This window comes from Psilocybe cubensis, chromosome 6, assembly GCF_017499595.1.
Source record: "Psilocybe cubensis strain MGC-MH-2018 chromosome 6, whole genome shotgun sequence".
Taxonomy (NCBI): Eukaryota; Fungi; Basidiomycota; class Agaricomycetes; order Agaricales; family Agrocybaceae; genus Psilocybe; species Psilocybe cubensis.
Genome location: NC_063004.1, coordinates 1944778 through 1957325, shown reverse-complemented (window position 1 = coordinate 1957325; position 12548 = coordinate 1944778). Strand labels below are relative to the sequence as shown.

The 12548-nt window shown below is 44.4% G+C and overlaps 4 protein-coding genes across 4 annotated transcripts; 3 read left to right on the top strand and 1 right to left on the bottom strand.

Annotated features, from left to right (window-relative positions):
* Window positions 1-70: 70 nt before the first annotated feature.
* On the top strand, window positions 71-2399 carry JR316_0007118 (uncharacterized protein; the record flags this gene model as incomplete). Its single annotated transcript, XM_047892861.1, has 13 exons — window positions 71-226; window positions 290-370; window positions 435-463; window positions 531-575; window positions 632-692; window positions 746-762; window positions 819-1108; window positions 1163-1578; window positions 1627-1876; window positions 1926-1963; window positions 2012-2095; window positions 2148-2256; window positions 2314-2399. 13 exons carry the CDS (start codon window positions 71-73, stop codon window positions 2397-2399), a joined length of 1662 nt encoding a protein of 553 aa, XP_047748143.1.
* A 1436-nt stretch (window positions 2400-3835) lies between these two features.
* JR316_0007117 (Golgi reassembly-stacking protein 2) lies at window positions 3836-4981 on the bottom strand (the record flags this gene model as incomplete). Its single annotated transcript, XM_047892860.1, has 4 exons — window positions 3836-4094; window positions 4303-4349; window positions 4401-4579; window positions 4729-4981. 4 exons carry the CDS (start codon window positions 4979-4981, stop codon window positions 3836-3838), a joined length of 738 nt encoding a protein of 245 aa, XP_047748142.1.
* Window positions 4982-6659: 1678 nt separating this feature from the next.
* JR316_0007116 (Transcriptional activator protein acu-15) lies at window positions 6660-9589 on the top strand (the record flags this gene model as incomplete). The annotated part of the gene is made up of 13 exons (XM_047892859.1): window positions 6660-6763; window positions 6969-6982; window positions 7035-7176; window positions 7229-7985; window positions 8038-8117; window positions 8170-8339; window positions 8397-8490; window positions 8551-8947; window positions 9010-9140; window positions 9193-9232; window positions 9284-9380; window positions 9434-9476; window positions 9538-9589. The coding sequence occupies 13 exons, from the start codon at window positions 6660-6662 to the stop codon at window positions 9587-9589; spliced, it is 2121 nt and encodes a 706-aa protein (XP_047748141.1).
* Window positions 9590-10056: 467 nt separating this feature from the next.
* On the top strand, window positions 10057-11420 carry JR316_0007115 (SUMO-activating enzyme subunit 1; the record flags this gene model as incomplete). Its single annotated transcript, XM_047892858.1, has 7 exons — window positions 10057-10181; window positions 10233-10404; window positions 10470-10625; window positions 10685-10797; window positions 10847-10995; window positions 11043-11187; window positions 11246-11420. The coding sequence occupies 7 exons, from the start codon at window positions 10057-10059 to the stop codon at window positions 11418-11420; spliced, it is 1035 nt and encodes a 344-aa protein (XP_047748140.1).
* Window positions 11421-12548: the final 1128 nt, after the last annotated feature.

Genomic DNA, 12548 nt, shown 5'->3' with positions numbered 1-12548 from the left:
ACATCATGCATGTAGTCGGCCTCCCTCATCTGATCTAATAAGGCATTGAATTACTTATCATCTCGTCTTTATGGATAACATCGACATCAACTCGGAGTATTCAGAATCCTCTTCAATTACATTCGAGTGGACCCTTAGTGGGCTCAAAAGTCTTTTCGATTCAACGAAAGGCGATAAGAAATCAAAAGTCACTAAATCCATACGCTTTGGAAATAATAGGTGGCAGGTATATACTACCGACACTATATTATACATACTATCACCCATTGGAGCTCTACATCGATGACAGATTCTCTTTTACGCTAACGCTGGGCCAACAAAGGATGGAACAGAGGGAGGAGGATTTGTGAGCCTATATCTCTCATGCGAAGTGAGTGAAAGCTCCCTCCTGCTTTCTGCCAGATTCGTTTGTGATTGATATGCCATTCGTACAGCCCACTGTCGAAGAAAAGGAGGCTTCACTGTCAGATTCTGGAAGGCACGTGAAGAATTTGCCATTATCTTTACTCTATTCACAAGAGAAACCTTAGATGGGTCCGCGAAGGAGTCTATAAATTCAGTTTTGAGCTTAGGAAGTAATGTCGTAAAGGAGCTATGCTCGCGACACCAGTCTGATTGTTATTTGTTTCAGTGTGGGTAAGAATGTGCTGTACAATGCTAAAGAAGCACATAATCATTCCTTTACGTACAAAGTAAGTATTCAATCTATATGTTTTGCTTTGGTCAGATAACATACTTTCCACAGACCGCCAACTGGGGATGGTGACTTACCCATTTTCAATGTATTAAAGTATTAATTCTGACGGCTCATCCCACAGGGCACAATTTGCTCGGAGAGACAGTGTATACTACCAGTCATTGCCAGTAAAGGCCCAAGACGCTTTTGTGATAATTTGCACCATTACTTCATCGCCCGCCGCACCTAGCCAAACTTTACCCCGTCAACCTGTTCCTAAGGCTCTATTGGACACAGTCGGATCATTGCTAGATGATCCTCTCTATTCGGATGTTCAATTTATTATTCCGAACCGACACCAGAGCCTCAGCAATGCCCGAAAAATTTGGGCTTCCAAGAAGTTACTTCAACGGTCTGAATATTTCGAAACCAGTAGGTTCTGTGACTATACCACGTCGACCGGAAGCCATTAATGACAATTACAAGTGTTTAATTCCAACTTCGCTGAAGGCGTTTCCGATCCCCTGGAGCAATCAATTGGAACACCGCAAACAATCTCACATACATCAAGGCGAAGCCATCGGCGGCTCAATATGATTCTTGATGAATTTGAGGACTCTGATAACGATGACGAAGAATTTTCGGAGTCCAGGAGCCGTCGGTTATCAAGTTCAGACGGGACAGACGACTTCGCTCTGTCTCTGCCCGACTCTAACACGGAGGATGGCGATAGATCAGAGACACAATCCACCATATCTGAAGCTCATTTCGCTAGCCCTCCGACCGAGCCATTTTCCGAACCTGTCAAATCAATTCAAGAGACCATTGCCAGCGTACCTCCCAAGATGACAATCGTTGTTCGTGATGCTGCTTACAACACCTATCGTGCCATGCTGTATTACGTGAGTAATCGTCTTTCTTTCCAGCTAAACTCATTAATCATGAGATAGATCTATACAAATAACATTGTTTTTGCCCCTTTGTCTTCATCATTTCTCGCAATGCCGCAAGATGGCACCCTTCCCCCATCTGAAAGCATTCCTTCTACACCGTCAGAGGGATGCCAAGTTCCTGGAGCAAAGCGCATATCTTCTAGGGATCAATCATCTTCGCGAGCCGAATGGATCAAAGAGTGGATGGCTGCAAATCCTGGAAGGCCAGCTCCATGTTCAGCTAAATCTATGTACAGAATTGCTGATAGTATGTAATTACGCCTATCATTTTGGGCTGACTACTCAACGGAGTATAGGACTTGATATGAGCGACTTAAAAGAACGCGCTGCTCAAGTATGTCAACCGTGAATATGGTTGAAAATGCTGACCTTTTCTTTCAAGCATATCCTGAAGTCTTTAACTGTTGACAACATCGGATATGAAGTCTTTTCGCCTTTTGCCGCAGCATTTGAAGCAATACGCAAGGTTAATGATCTCATTCAAACTTTCTGAGCTTCAAACATCTTACAAAGAACAGGTGGAGGTAGAATTTTTTCTGTCTCACTGGCATGAAATTCGTGCCTCCGAGACCATGAAAAATGTATGGCTGCAAATTAGGAATGGAAGGCATCCTGGTTTCGAAGAAGGTTTGAGTTCTTTGTTCTTCATCTTGCCGACAATATCTCATTGGCGTCATTGATCAGTATGGCCTTTGATTGCTCAAAGCTTAGAGTTTAATCCCAGTACTGGTTCTGGGACCTCAACATCTCCTAAAGCCATAGACACCTAGTGTCGGCTATGTGATATACTTTATTAATCCAACTTGTCACTTCCTCGTTACGTGTAAAAGTGTTCCCCAATTATCTGAGCTACTTTCACTGCGTCTGTCAAAGTGGTTTGGAACAGTTGAACAGAGTCGTAAATATAATTTGAACCCAGAAAATTATCTCCAGAAATACCGCCCACGACGTTGATAGTAATTGATATCAATCCTGGGAGGTAGAGGAGAGTCGATTTTTGGGAAACTCATGTAGTTGTATTCCATTGAAAATCATTGGCACCCCAGAATCAATCAACAAGCTAGACTCTAAAGTTTTCACGCCAAAGTTCACAACAGCCGAAGACAAGAAGAAAACATAGAGTTGATTAGATTTGAGACGCAGATTAATCTCAATATGTCGGATGAGCTCTTCCAGTTCAACGTTCCATGAGTCTTTCATGTATGTCACAGGATGCCATTCGCGCTCCAATATTCGATGGAAAATACTAGAATACCCAATCATATCTGAAGAGAGTGTCCTCGAAACCCTTGGCTTTAGCGCAACTTCGCTGGAACACAAATGTAGAGAGAAGTGATCTTAAGGTCAACCTGATAGAATTATTAGCAATGAATGAAGATGAATCTTGGAAGTTCCACCTGGAAATAGTTCCACGTATCCTCCGTATAGGGTATACAGTGTAGAAGTAGCTATTGGACGTTAGAGTTCGCAGTTTACGTTGTTCGTTCATAGAACCCGGCGTCCTAACTTTGGTCTTAAACAAAAGAAAGGATTCTTGTGACTTCATCAAGTGTTCATCATATTCATGAATAACACGTGGAACTGGAAGCAAAACATGCAAACACTAACTTCCACTGGACCCGCGAATCCGCTATCGCAAATGTAACAGACGAAAAACAAATTTTGTCCTTGTGCGCGAAGAACTTAGCGGTCTACCCGGAATGGGCTGATCATTGAGAAGAATTGGTAGCCTTTTTATCGTTCATTGAGGCATATACGTTGCCCACTATAGTCCCTTGTACCTCAGCATGACAATGAATCAAATGCACATTTCAAATGATAGAAGCCGCAAGGTTAAATACTTTGGCCAATGGAAGGTGAAGTCATTTGACATGCGATTCAATAAACCGCTGAAAATGTCTTTTTGATTATATCCGAAGATCGGTTTGCTCGTCATTACTTGCAATATTCCCTTGATACAGTCACAAAACATTACGACGCAACAAAGTTAAACCTTTGGTTCAGCTTTGAGCGCGCATGCGGAGTGTGATGATATCGCTGTGATGGAGCAAAGCGATCTTGGTAGGTCCGTTTAGATCTGGCTGTGAATGACATCTTTATCTGTCAAAGAATGGGAGGTTATCCAGCGACAGGGAAAGGGGTACAGAGAAAGGGCTAGGGAGAGCAATGAACTATGTTTTACGTCCATGTCTGAGACGATGACAAGCTATTGAAGGCTGGAGCCTCCATGATCATGAGAGTGTTGCTTGTGAACAGCCCGAGTTTCTCCATGGGCATCGTTTGACTTGGGTATAGAATCTTGGTACCATGAATTGTGTTGCCGATTTGCAATGCGGCCCTGCGTGTGCTGACTTTCGTCAATATCCGCGGGCACGAACAGATCCTGGTGGCCGTATTCATCCCCCATTTCTTGGAGCTCTGGGGGTATTGTGCCAGGGACGCGATCTTCAGGTTGAGGTGGTATCCTGTGTAAAAGTCCGAATCTACATTGAAAGGTTAGAAGTGGCCGAAAGCACAAACAATTTTGTCTATATGATAATTGCGCACCCGAACACACAACCCAAGAGACCATCTCCACCCCAATGTCGATTGGGTATAAGGACAACCTCTCTAAGTGTGCTATAACGCCTTGTGAGTGATCCGCTTATTCAAGCAAGTAATGGATTAACGAACTCAAAATCGTACGAGTAGACGTAAACTCGAAGGGGTTTGTCGATGTGCTGTGAAAGAAAATTAGATGCAGAGCAGCACTCGGAAAAGGAAAATCATACGGCTTCAACAAGATCATAGAAGTCATTTTCAGCGGTCAATACACCTCCAGACCAGCCAAGTATCCAATCGCCCATTGGCACAAGGCCAGCACTTTCCGCTGGACTTCCTTCTATGACGTCTAGTACGTGCCATACATTGTCAGATGCCGTCTCTGGTTGGCATAGGCGCATACTGAGGCCTAAAAGCGATGGTTGAGAGAGAGATTCAGAATTTTGCGACTCGTTCGGGTTGATTTGTTGCTGAGACCATACTCTAGAAGGAGTTATAGGCACGACTACAAAAAATCAGCCTTCTTGGTGCAAGCTCTTTGGAAACGACGCGATCTACCTCTTGTAAGTTGACTCTTGCTGTTCCAGACGAGCAGATTCAAAGTCCGGTTTTCGTGACTTTCGACGATTCTCTCCAGCTCTGAGGCATCGATAGCATTTTCTTCTGATAGTGAGTCCCCTTCGAACCCGACTACAAAATCGAAAAAGGGTTCAATGTTTGAGTGGAAGGCTGGAGAGGAAGGGGTAACTCTGAGTACGTGGAGACCGCGTGTCGGTACGTGTGATTGAGAAGTAGACTGTCCAGCGCCCATTTGAAAAGGTGAAGGTATAAATTCAAGAAAGTGTAGAATGTGTTCAACTTGGGATTTAGAGAGGGATGCACGAAGGTCACGGTTTGCTGATCATAGCCCAGTTGATGGTTGCGCGGGTGCAATAACACGACGACCTTTGTTTGGCTTTGCTTGTTGTCGCGTCGTCCTAAAGAGGAAATTAATGGTCCGTCACCTTTTGTCAAGACCCAACTTTGGAACTCTATCATGTTTTCGACTTTGCCCAGATAATCTGAAAGTCTCGGTCTGTAGCAGCAACGCTGTGTCTCGTATACTATGCGAATGACTGTTAATGTGGTATTATACTGACAATTCTTACTCTTACCCGATTAGTGTTTCGAAGAAACTTGTCGCTGGTTGAAATTCTTACGACCGTACTACACAGCATGTCTTTTATCTATTTATTTAGATATAGTAAACATCCTCGAAGATGAAAAATAGAGCAGTGCAATTTAGAAAGATGGGGAAAAACTAATTATGTCGCCGAGTTCGATCTTTGCTTGTGATCAGACGCGGAGTATAATGGATTTCATTACCATATCTACTAGGTTTCCGAAGAATAGACGACAACTATCCATTCACCTCGCAGAGTAAAAAGCGACGGATGCCTGTCTTTTGATATAGATGAATCCTCTTTAGCAGAAGGTATCAGCATTAAATTTCTTTCATTTGACAGGAAGACAACAGACCGCTCGCACCAACACCTAGCGAGCGAAGCTATCGACAAAAGGTACTGCGAAGATTGCAGAGAATATGTACCTGGCTTGTTGGTGTATTGCTGATCGATCGTTTCTTTGCTTTCGACAACTTGGCTGATGGTTTTTGTAGCAAAGTCGGGGGCCATAGTTGTTTGACTGTTCGTCTGCACCTGACTGAGTCATATGCTATCAGGCAAGAGACCTTGTTAGCTGCCGCTTTGTTGCACTCTAATTGCTATTCCAGAATTTCGTTAAACAGTACGCATTCCTAAAAATACATTGACCAGAAGCTGCAATGCCTCTGAACCAAACGGTATTCACAAGCATGGAAAACCTGCGGCGTCATTCCAGAGGAGTCTTTATGATGGAGTCGTAACTGGCAACGACATTCCTGCACCGGAAGACATATGCAATGACGCTGTTGACATTTTTGACTCGAGAGACCAGCCCGAGACAGACGGTGTACCATATCGGATGATCATATCACACAACGCGACCCACGTCAGAAGTTGAGCAACTAACATCGGACTTTGAGTGGTTATATTTAGCAAAGAGTGTCGTTCACGTGGGTGGTATGGAGAAAGAGGATCCGCGGAACAGACCCCAAGGACATGACAAAAAATACCGGAGATCTGTGAGGAGAAGTCGCCAGCTGGCCGGGTCAAGATTGAGTCCGGGATTTTGCCGAATGTGGACGGAGTGTGAACCTGGGTGTTCTCGTGATGTCTCTTCATGTTGGGCCGCCATGCGCAAAGCCGACACTGTGCAGTCTCTTCAAAAGTGCGGTCATCCTGATATAAATTATTGAAAGAAGTTTTGAGTTTCGAAAGCGCCCGAACTGCAAACAAGTTGCCACGGGACAACAAACAGACAATCAGTTCAAAAGTACGCGGCTCAAGAGAAAACCAAGCTTTCTCTACCCCACATCTCTCTCGTTCTAAAATACGGTCCTCCACACGATCATGCCTGCTGCTCGACCAAAGAAAGAGAATATTTCAGCCACGCCCCCTTCCGACGATGGCCATCTCAAGGAATCACTCTCCGAAAACAGCAAGAGCAAGAGAAAGTATGTCCTGATTCTCCGACTTTTCACCGCACCCCTTTCAACCGCCCTCTCGCCCTTCTTCACCCCGCACTCCCCCACGTAGCTTCTCCCCCGCATTTGTCTTCCATTCTATCATTCTCGACATTTATCTTACTGTTCTCCATGTTATTTCCTTTCATTTTCAATTTTCACTCCAGTGCTGACTTTTCTTTTCCCCTGCGCTTAGGAGACAATCACAAAGTTCGCGTCCATTTCTCTCCTGTCAGATAAAAAAACTGAATTTTTCATCCAGGCTGCGATGCCTGTCGAGCGCGCAAAGTTCGATGCGCCAGGGAGAATCCTGATGACCCGAAACAGTCTTGCAAACACTGTATCACTCTAGGCATTCCATGCACCTATGACTATCAACCGAAAAAGCGGGGTCCGCCCAATCTGTGCGTGCTCTACAGACAGTTTTCTGCCAGCGTGTCTTGACATATCCTCTAGATACCTCCGACGGCTCCAAGAAGCAGCCGCAGCCGCAGCCGGAGGTCCTACCGCGCAAGACAATGTTCCCGACGCAGAGATCGCTTCGTCACCCATTTCTACCATTGCAAGCCCGCCTCAGAGTATGGTATCGCCCAGTATAGGATCGAAGAGTCCGCCGAGGAGTTTCTTGGAGCCATCTCTGAATCAACACCCCTCCATCCCCTCCGTTCCGATGCCTCCGTCACGATACCCAATTGCCGCCGACACCTATCACTCCCATTACTCACAGCAGCAGAATAGCGTGCCATCTTCGTCTTATAACGGCCCCAGATCCTCTGAATCAAACGGCCATGGAGTTCTGCATCCACATAATCAGGCTCAGCCGAAATCTGAAGAGCAACCTTATGCCCCGTCTCCTTCGGATTCGTTCAGTACTTATCCACTCTACAACTGGTCCTATAAACAACATCAAGTTCTGCCCGTTCCCGTTCCTACCACTGTTCCCCCGCTATCATATTATTACAGGCCACGGCGACTTGAAGAAATTGCACCCAGAGACACTATATCTTTGATTATTGCTCTGTTTTTCGATTTTGTATATCCTTTGACTCCATGTGTCCACAAACCCTCTTTTATGGCAGACCTACATTCACGACGAGAAGAAAGAGACCCCCTTTTCTTTGCTTTGGTCATGTCTACAGTAGCATCTACTTTAGTCCAGGTGCCTCGGTCTTACCTGCCCATGGAACGTCCCGTGGTTAGGAAACTAGCTCAGGTATGTTTTATTTTTTGCGTTCGTCTTTCTCCTTCTGACTTGTTTTGTCAAGACCGCCCATGAGGCCAGTCGTCATATTACAATAGCATCTTATGATCCCCCCACGTCAATGCACGTAGTAATCCGTTACTTGTTAGTAGATTTCTCTCTTGAACCTCTTTTATTTTCTCACATCTTCTTTCAGTGACTGCGTATATCACTTCTGTGAAGGACACGATGCCACACAGCACGCTGCTTTCGGCGAGGCAGCTCACATCGCAGTGACACTTCGGATGCACGAAGAGGCTTCCTACGACCAACTAGATCCCATCGAGTGTGAAGTTCGTAGGCGAACTTTCTGGCTTCTCTTTGGAGGTACATACCTATCTTTTCCTCACTCTACGAAGCAGAAGTATTGACATTACGGTGTAGCTGACAAATCAATGTCTATTCTCCTGGGTCGCCCGATATGTCTACGAGACGAAGATTGTACAGTCCACTTCCCAAAAGAGTTGGACGATGAATAGTATGTCATTTAACTACATACCGATGAATCTCCGCTCTAATGATGTAACTGCCATTCTAGTATCACTCCCAGTGCATATTTACCGCAGCCCCACGGAAAAACCGCCATTGTCTCCGGTCTCAACTACACGTCAAGGATATTTGCTCTTTTGGGAGAAATACTTGTCCGTATCCGAGTTGACAAGCGGTCACCGCCTCAAGGGCAATTTGCAACAGCCAGGCTTGAAGAGGTCCAGTCACTACAGGCGAGAATATTGACCGCCCTCAGCCATACTCCGGAGCCTTTGCGACTGAAACAAACACCCAGCCAACCGAACGTACCGCCTGAGTATGGCGGCGCCGGTTTCCGCCAGGCTACTTTCGCCGAGGTCAAAGACTTTTTCGACAATCCCAATGCCTCGCGGGCTAATGCCCTCAACCCTTTCCTTGTGATGCAAGCTAATCTCTATGTCACTCAAGTACGAGCCGAACACTCTATTTATGCATTGTAAATGATGTACTGATCTTTTTCTTATTAAAGCAACTTGTTCGATTTGTTATCGAACAATATCGTGACGAACTTATCATGGCACTACAAGGAAATCTTGATGAGCATCAAGTAGCGGAAGACAGAGAAGCCGTTGCCAGCGACCTTTTGAACATCTTGCATAGGTGAGAAGATTTCAGCTTTGTCTGTCCAGATATTAATCAGTTCGCATTGCAGCATACCCATCCAGTCAATTGCAACCAATGGTCCCAGTTTGGTAGGTTTTCATTTCCTGCTTAGGTTAATCTGATCCTAATGTTCCTTCTAGGTGCACAAAGTCAGATTTGTTGCATCAACGTTGTTGGATGCTGTGCGGAAGGCTGAAACGGCGCCTGCATCTGCAGCTCGTGCACATGCTTATTTATGTGAGTCTTAAATTTACAAATATCATTATACATAGCTGAGGGAACTACCGCAGGGGACTTTTTAAGCATTCTTTCTGAAATCGAAAGGAATTATTTGTAAGTTGCTCTCTCATTTTTTCAAGTCGAAGGTTATGCTCATTGCTTTGTGATTCTGTAGATTGGACGATGACAGAGACGGCAACTCCAGTGGCGATGGTATGATGGTGTGATACAATATTATTAACTTTTTATTTCTATATTTGTTTTGTACATTTCGTTACTGAATCTCAGGCTTGCGAATCTCAGCTTTAATGCCTCTGCATAGTATACCCACCTCTACCACATCATCATGTATTCTTCGACGTCGACTTATAAAACATTGTAGCATCCACGTATTTACTGATCACTTACTACTGTACGACCTTCACCAATTTCACGGATATTGAACGTGAACATGAAAATGAAAACAATTTCAAGTTCTACCTGTTCCTGTCTTGAATGATTTGCCGGCAAAGGCCGACGGTGGCTCTTTAATACGCGTTTGGACAATTATATTACTTAAACGCGTTTACCTTTCCTGTCATTCGGTGTCATCTCCCCAAATCCAAATCGTCTCTTTTGCAGTTTTTCCGAGGTCTAATTGTTTCCTGAGAAATCTGTGCATTCAACCATTCTTATACAGTAATTCAACACCACAATGAGTGTTCTTCAAAATTCAGAAACAGACAACACGCAACCCAATCCATCCCTGGATTTGACGGAAGAAGAAGCTACTCGATATGATAGGCAAATGAGGCTTTGGGGTATCGAAGCTCAGCAAAGGTATGATAAACCTGTGTGAATTTTATATTTCGCTAATGGTTATACGTTTAGAATGAGAAATGCCACCATCTTGGTGTTAAACCTTCGAGGTGTAACCACAGAAGCTATCAAAAATATGGTTCTGGCAGGCATTGGGAAACTGATAATAGTAGATGGAGAAAATGTCAGCGAAGAGGACCTTGGTGCTGGTTTCTTCTTCAGAGATGGAGACGTGGGTCTCAATGTAAGGTTTTTCCAACGTCAGGGCGGATATACAGTGGTAATTTCTCGGTTACAACGCTTGCACAGAGACTCGACGTTGCCAAATCTAGGATTGAAAGTCTTAACCCCCTTGTGACCGTGGAGATTGTAACAGACAAAGCATTTGCGGAAGGCGAACGTCTTGAGTCCCTTGTAAAAGATGTTGACCTTGTGTGCGTAGCTGATTGGGATAGAGATAATCTTGTGAGTCAATTGCAATCCTACTTTTCCATGTTTTCTGAAAAGTCTGCTCTCTTCCTCAGATCAAATTGAATGAACTCTGTCGAAAGCATTCAAAACCTTTCTACGCTGGTGGCACTTATGGGCTAAATGGCTATATATTTTGCGACCTTCTCAGTCATGATTACTTGGCTCCGTGAGAGATATTTTTTGAATAGCCGAAAATCCAACTCAAATTTGACCAGGGATCGTTCTGCTCCAAAGGAGCAACCAAGAAGTGTGAAGGCGACTACTGTTTATACCCCACTTTCTTCGGCCATTGGCTACCGATGGAGCGGCCTTAGTAAACGACAGACAAAAGAAGTGAATCCAGCTCTTTTTTTCGCGATACTCGGTAATTTTTTTTCTCTAGTTATCCTGGGTGTACTAAACATGTTGTAGCTATTTGGCAATTTCAGGCTGTGCATGGCCATTTGCCCACAGAAATCAACCAAACAGAAGAACTGGAGGCTCTTGCCAATAAATTTATTTCCGAAGCGGATGTGAACAAGCAGATTCTTCCAACCGAACCTCGGAGCGTTATCGAGTAGGTGCCTTTTAGTCTTGTTTTGGATACTAAGAGATTGATAAAACAATATTTAAAGATCATTGTCAATAACTGCAAGCCACGAATTCTCTCCTGTGTGTGCGATAGTTGGTGGGGTTCTGGCTCAGGATATTTTAAAGGCACTCGGAGGGCGTGACCCCCCTATCGCCAATTTCTTTTTATTCGATGGCAGCACTGGAGGCGGCACGGTTTGTCGGTTAAATATCCCTTGAAAAATCTTTTTTTTTTGTTGTGCTGGACTTATATATTTTAGTATACCTACTTTCAGGATATGTGAAGTAGCCTTTATGCGCCCCGGAGCTGACACCCAATATGGGAATATGCAAGGGATGAATAAACCTCATCGTCTGGGTGGCAAATGGTATGCCGCAGGTACGTTCGTGTTTAGACTAAGAAACTATGTTGACATCCGCCCTAGACGAAGCCACTTATTCACCGTCATATTCTAACTCGCTTCACGTCAATCATATGTCTATTTCTCCGAATGCACCCGCTGAAACTTTTTGAACTTCGAAGTCGGGGCAACCAACCTTGTAGATGTGACATATCCCACGTATGGTCTGACATAAGGCGCTCGCTCCTAAAGCCGGTCCTTTATCAAAACGGTCGTACACTTGACATATTAACAAATCGGCCATATTGAAAATCTTGAAGGTGAACTGTGATCGCGGTCATATTTTATTCGTCGACTATGGTCTTTCGTTGGTCATTGGTATTGCAAATATCGAAACACCGGGCCTCCACAATAAATCTAGAGTTTCCAGGAGGGTCTTTGACTTTGATCTGGAACACTGGCAATGCCATCTCTCGACCCCGTATTTCCTCGCCACAGATGGAGCTCAAATCAGCGTAACTTCCTGACTAGCTAGCACACAGATACCCGAAGACACCTTCTTCAGGATCCCCGTACTTTTTCCGAATGAATTCAGTGAAAATACTTCTTCTAATATTTTGTTTTCCAAGATCACGGGATGTATCCCGATACATTTTGCCGATCTCTTAAACTTTCCTCCTCACAAGGATGATCATTTGCAGGTTAACATGTTCTGAAGATCGATCAAGCAACTCAACTATCTGGTGAACTTGACGAGCTGCATCGGGTGATTCGATAGACTTTTTCAAAGTCTTTTTCCCTACAAGTAAGCCCAGAAATAACCGACCATCGATGTTCCCGCACTGAAGTTACAGATTGAGTTTGTTTCTTTGCTGATGTTGGGTTGACCAATATCTGTGGAGGAGGCTTATTGCCCCACACATCCCAACTTTTGTTTCGCACCTGTTATTCATTTTATCCAGCAATATCCCACAAGTCATTCTATCCTTAAACCGAACAGCACTAA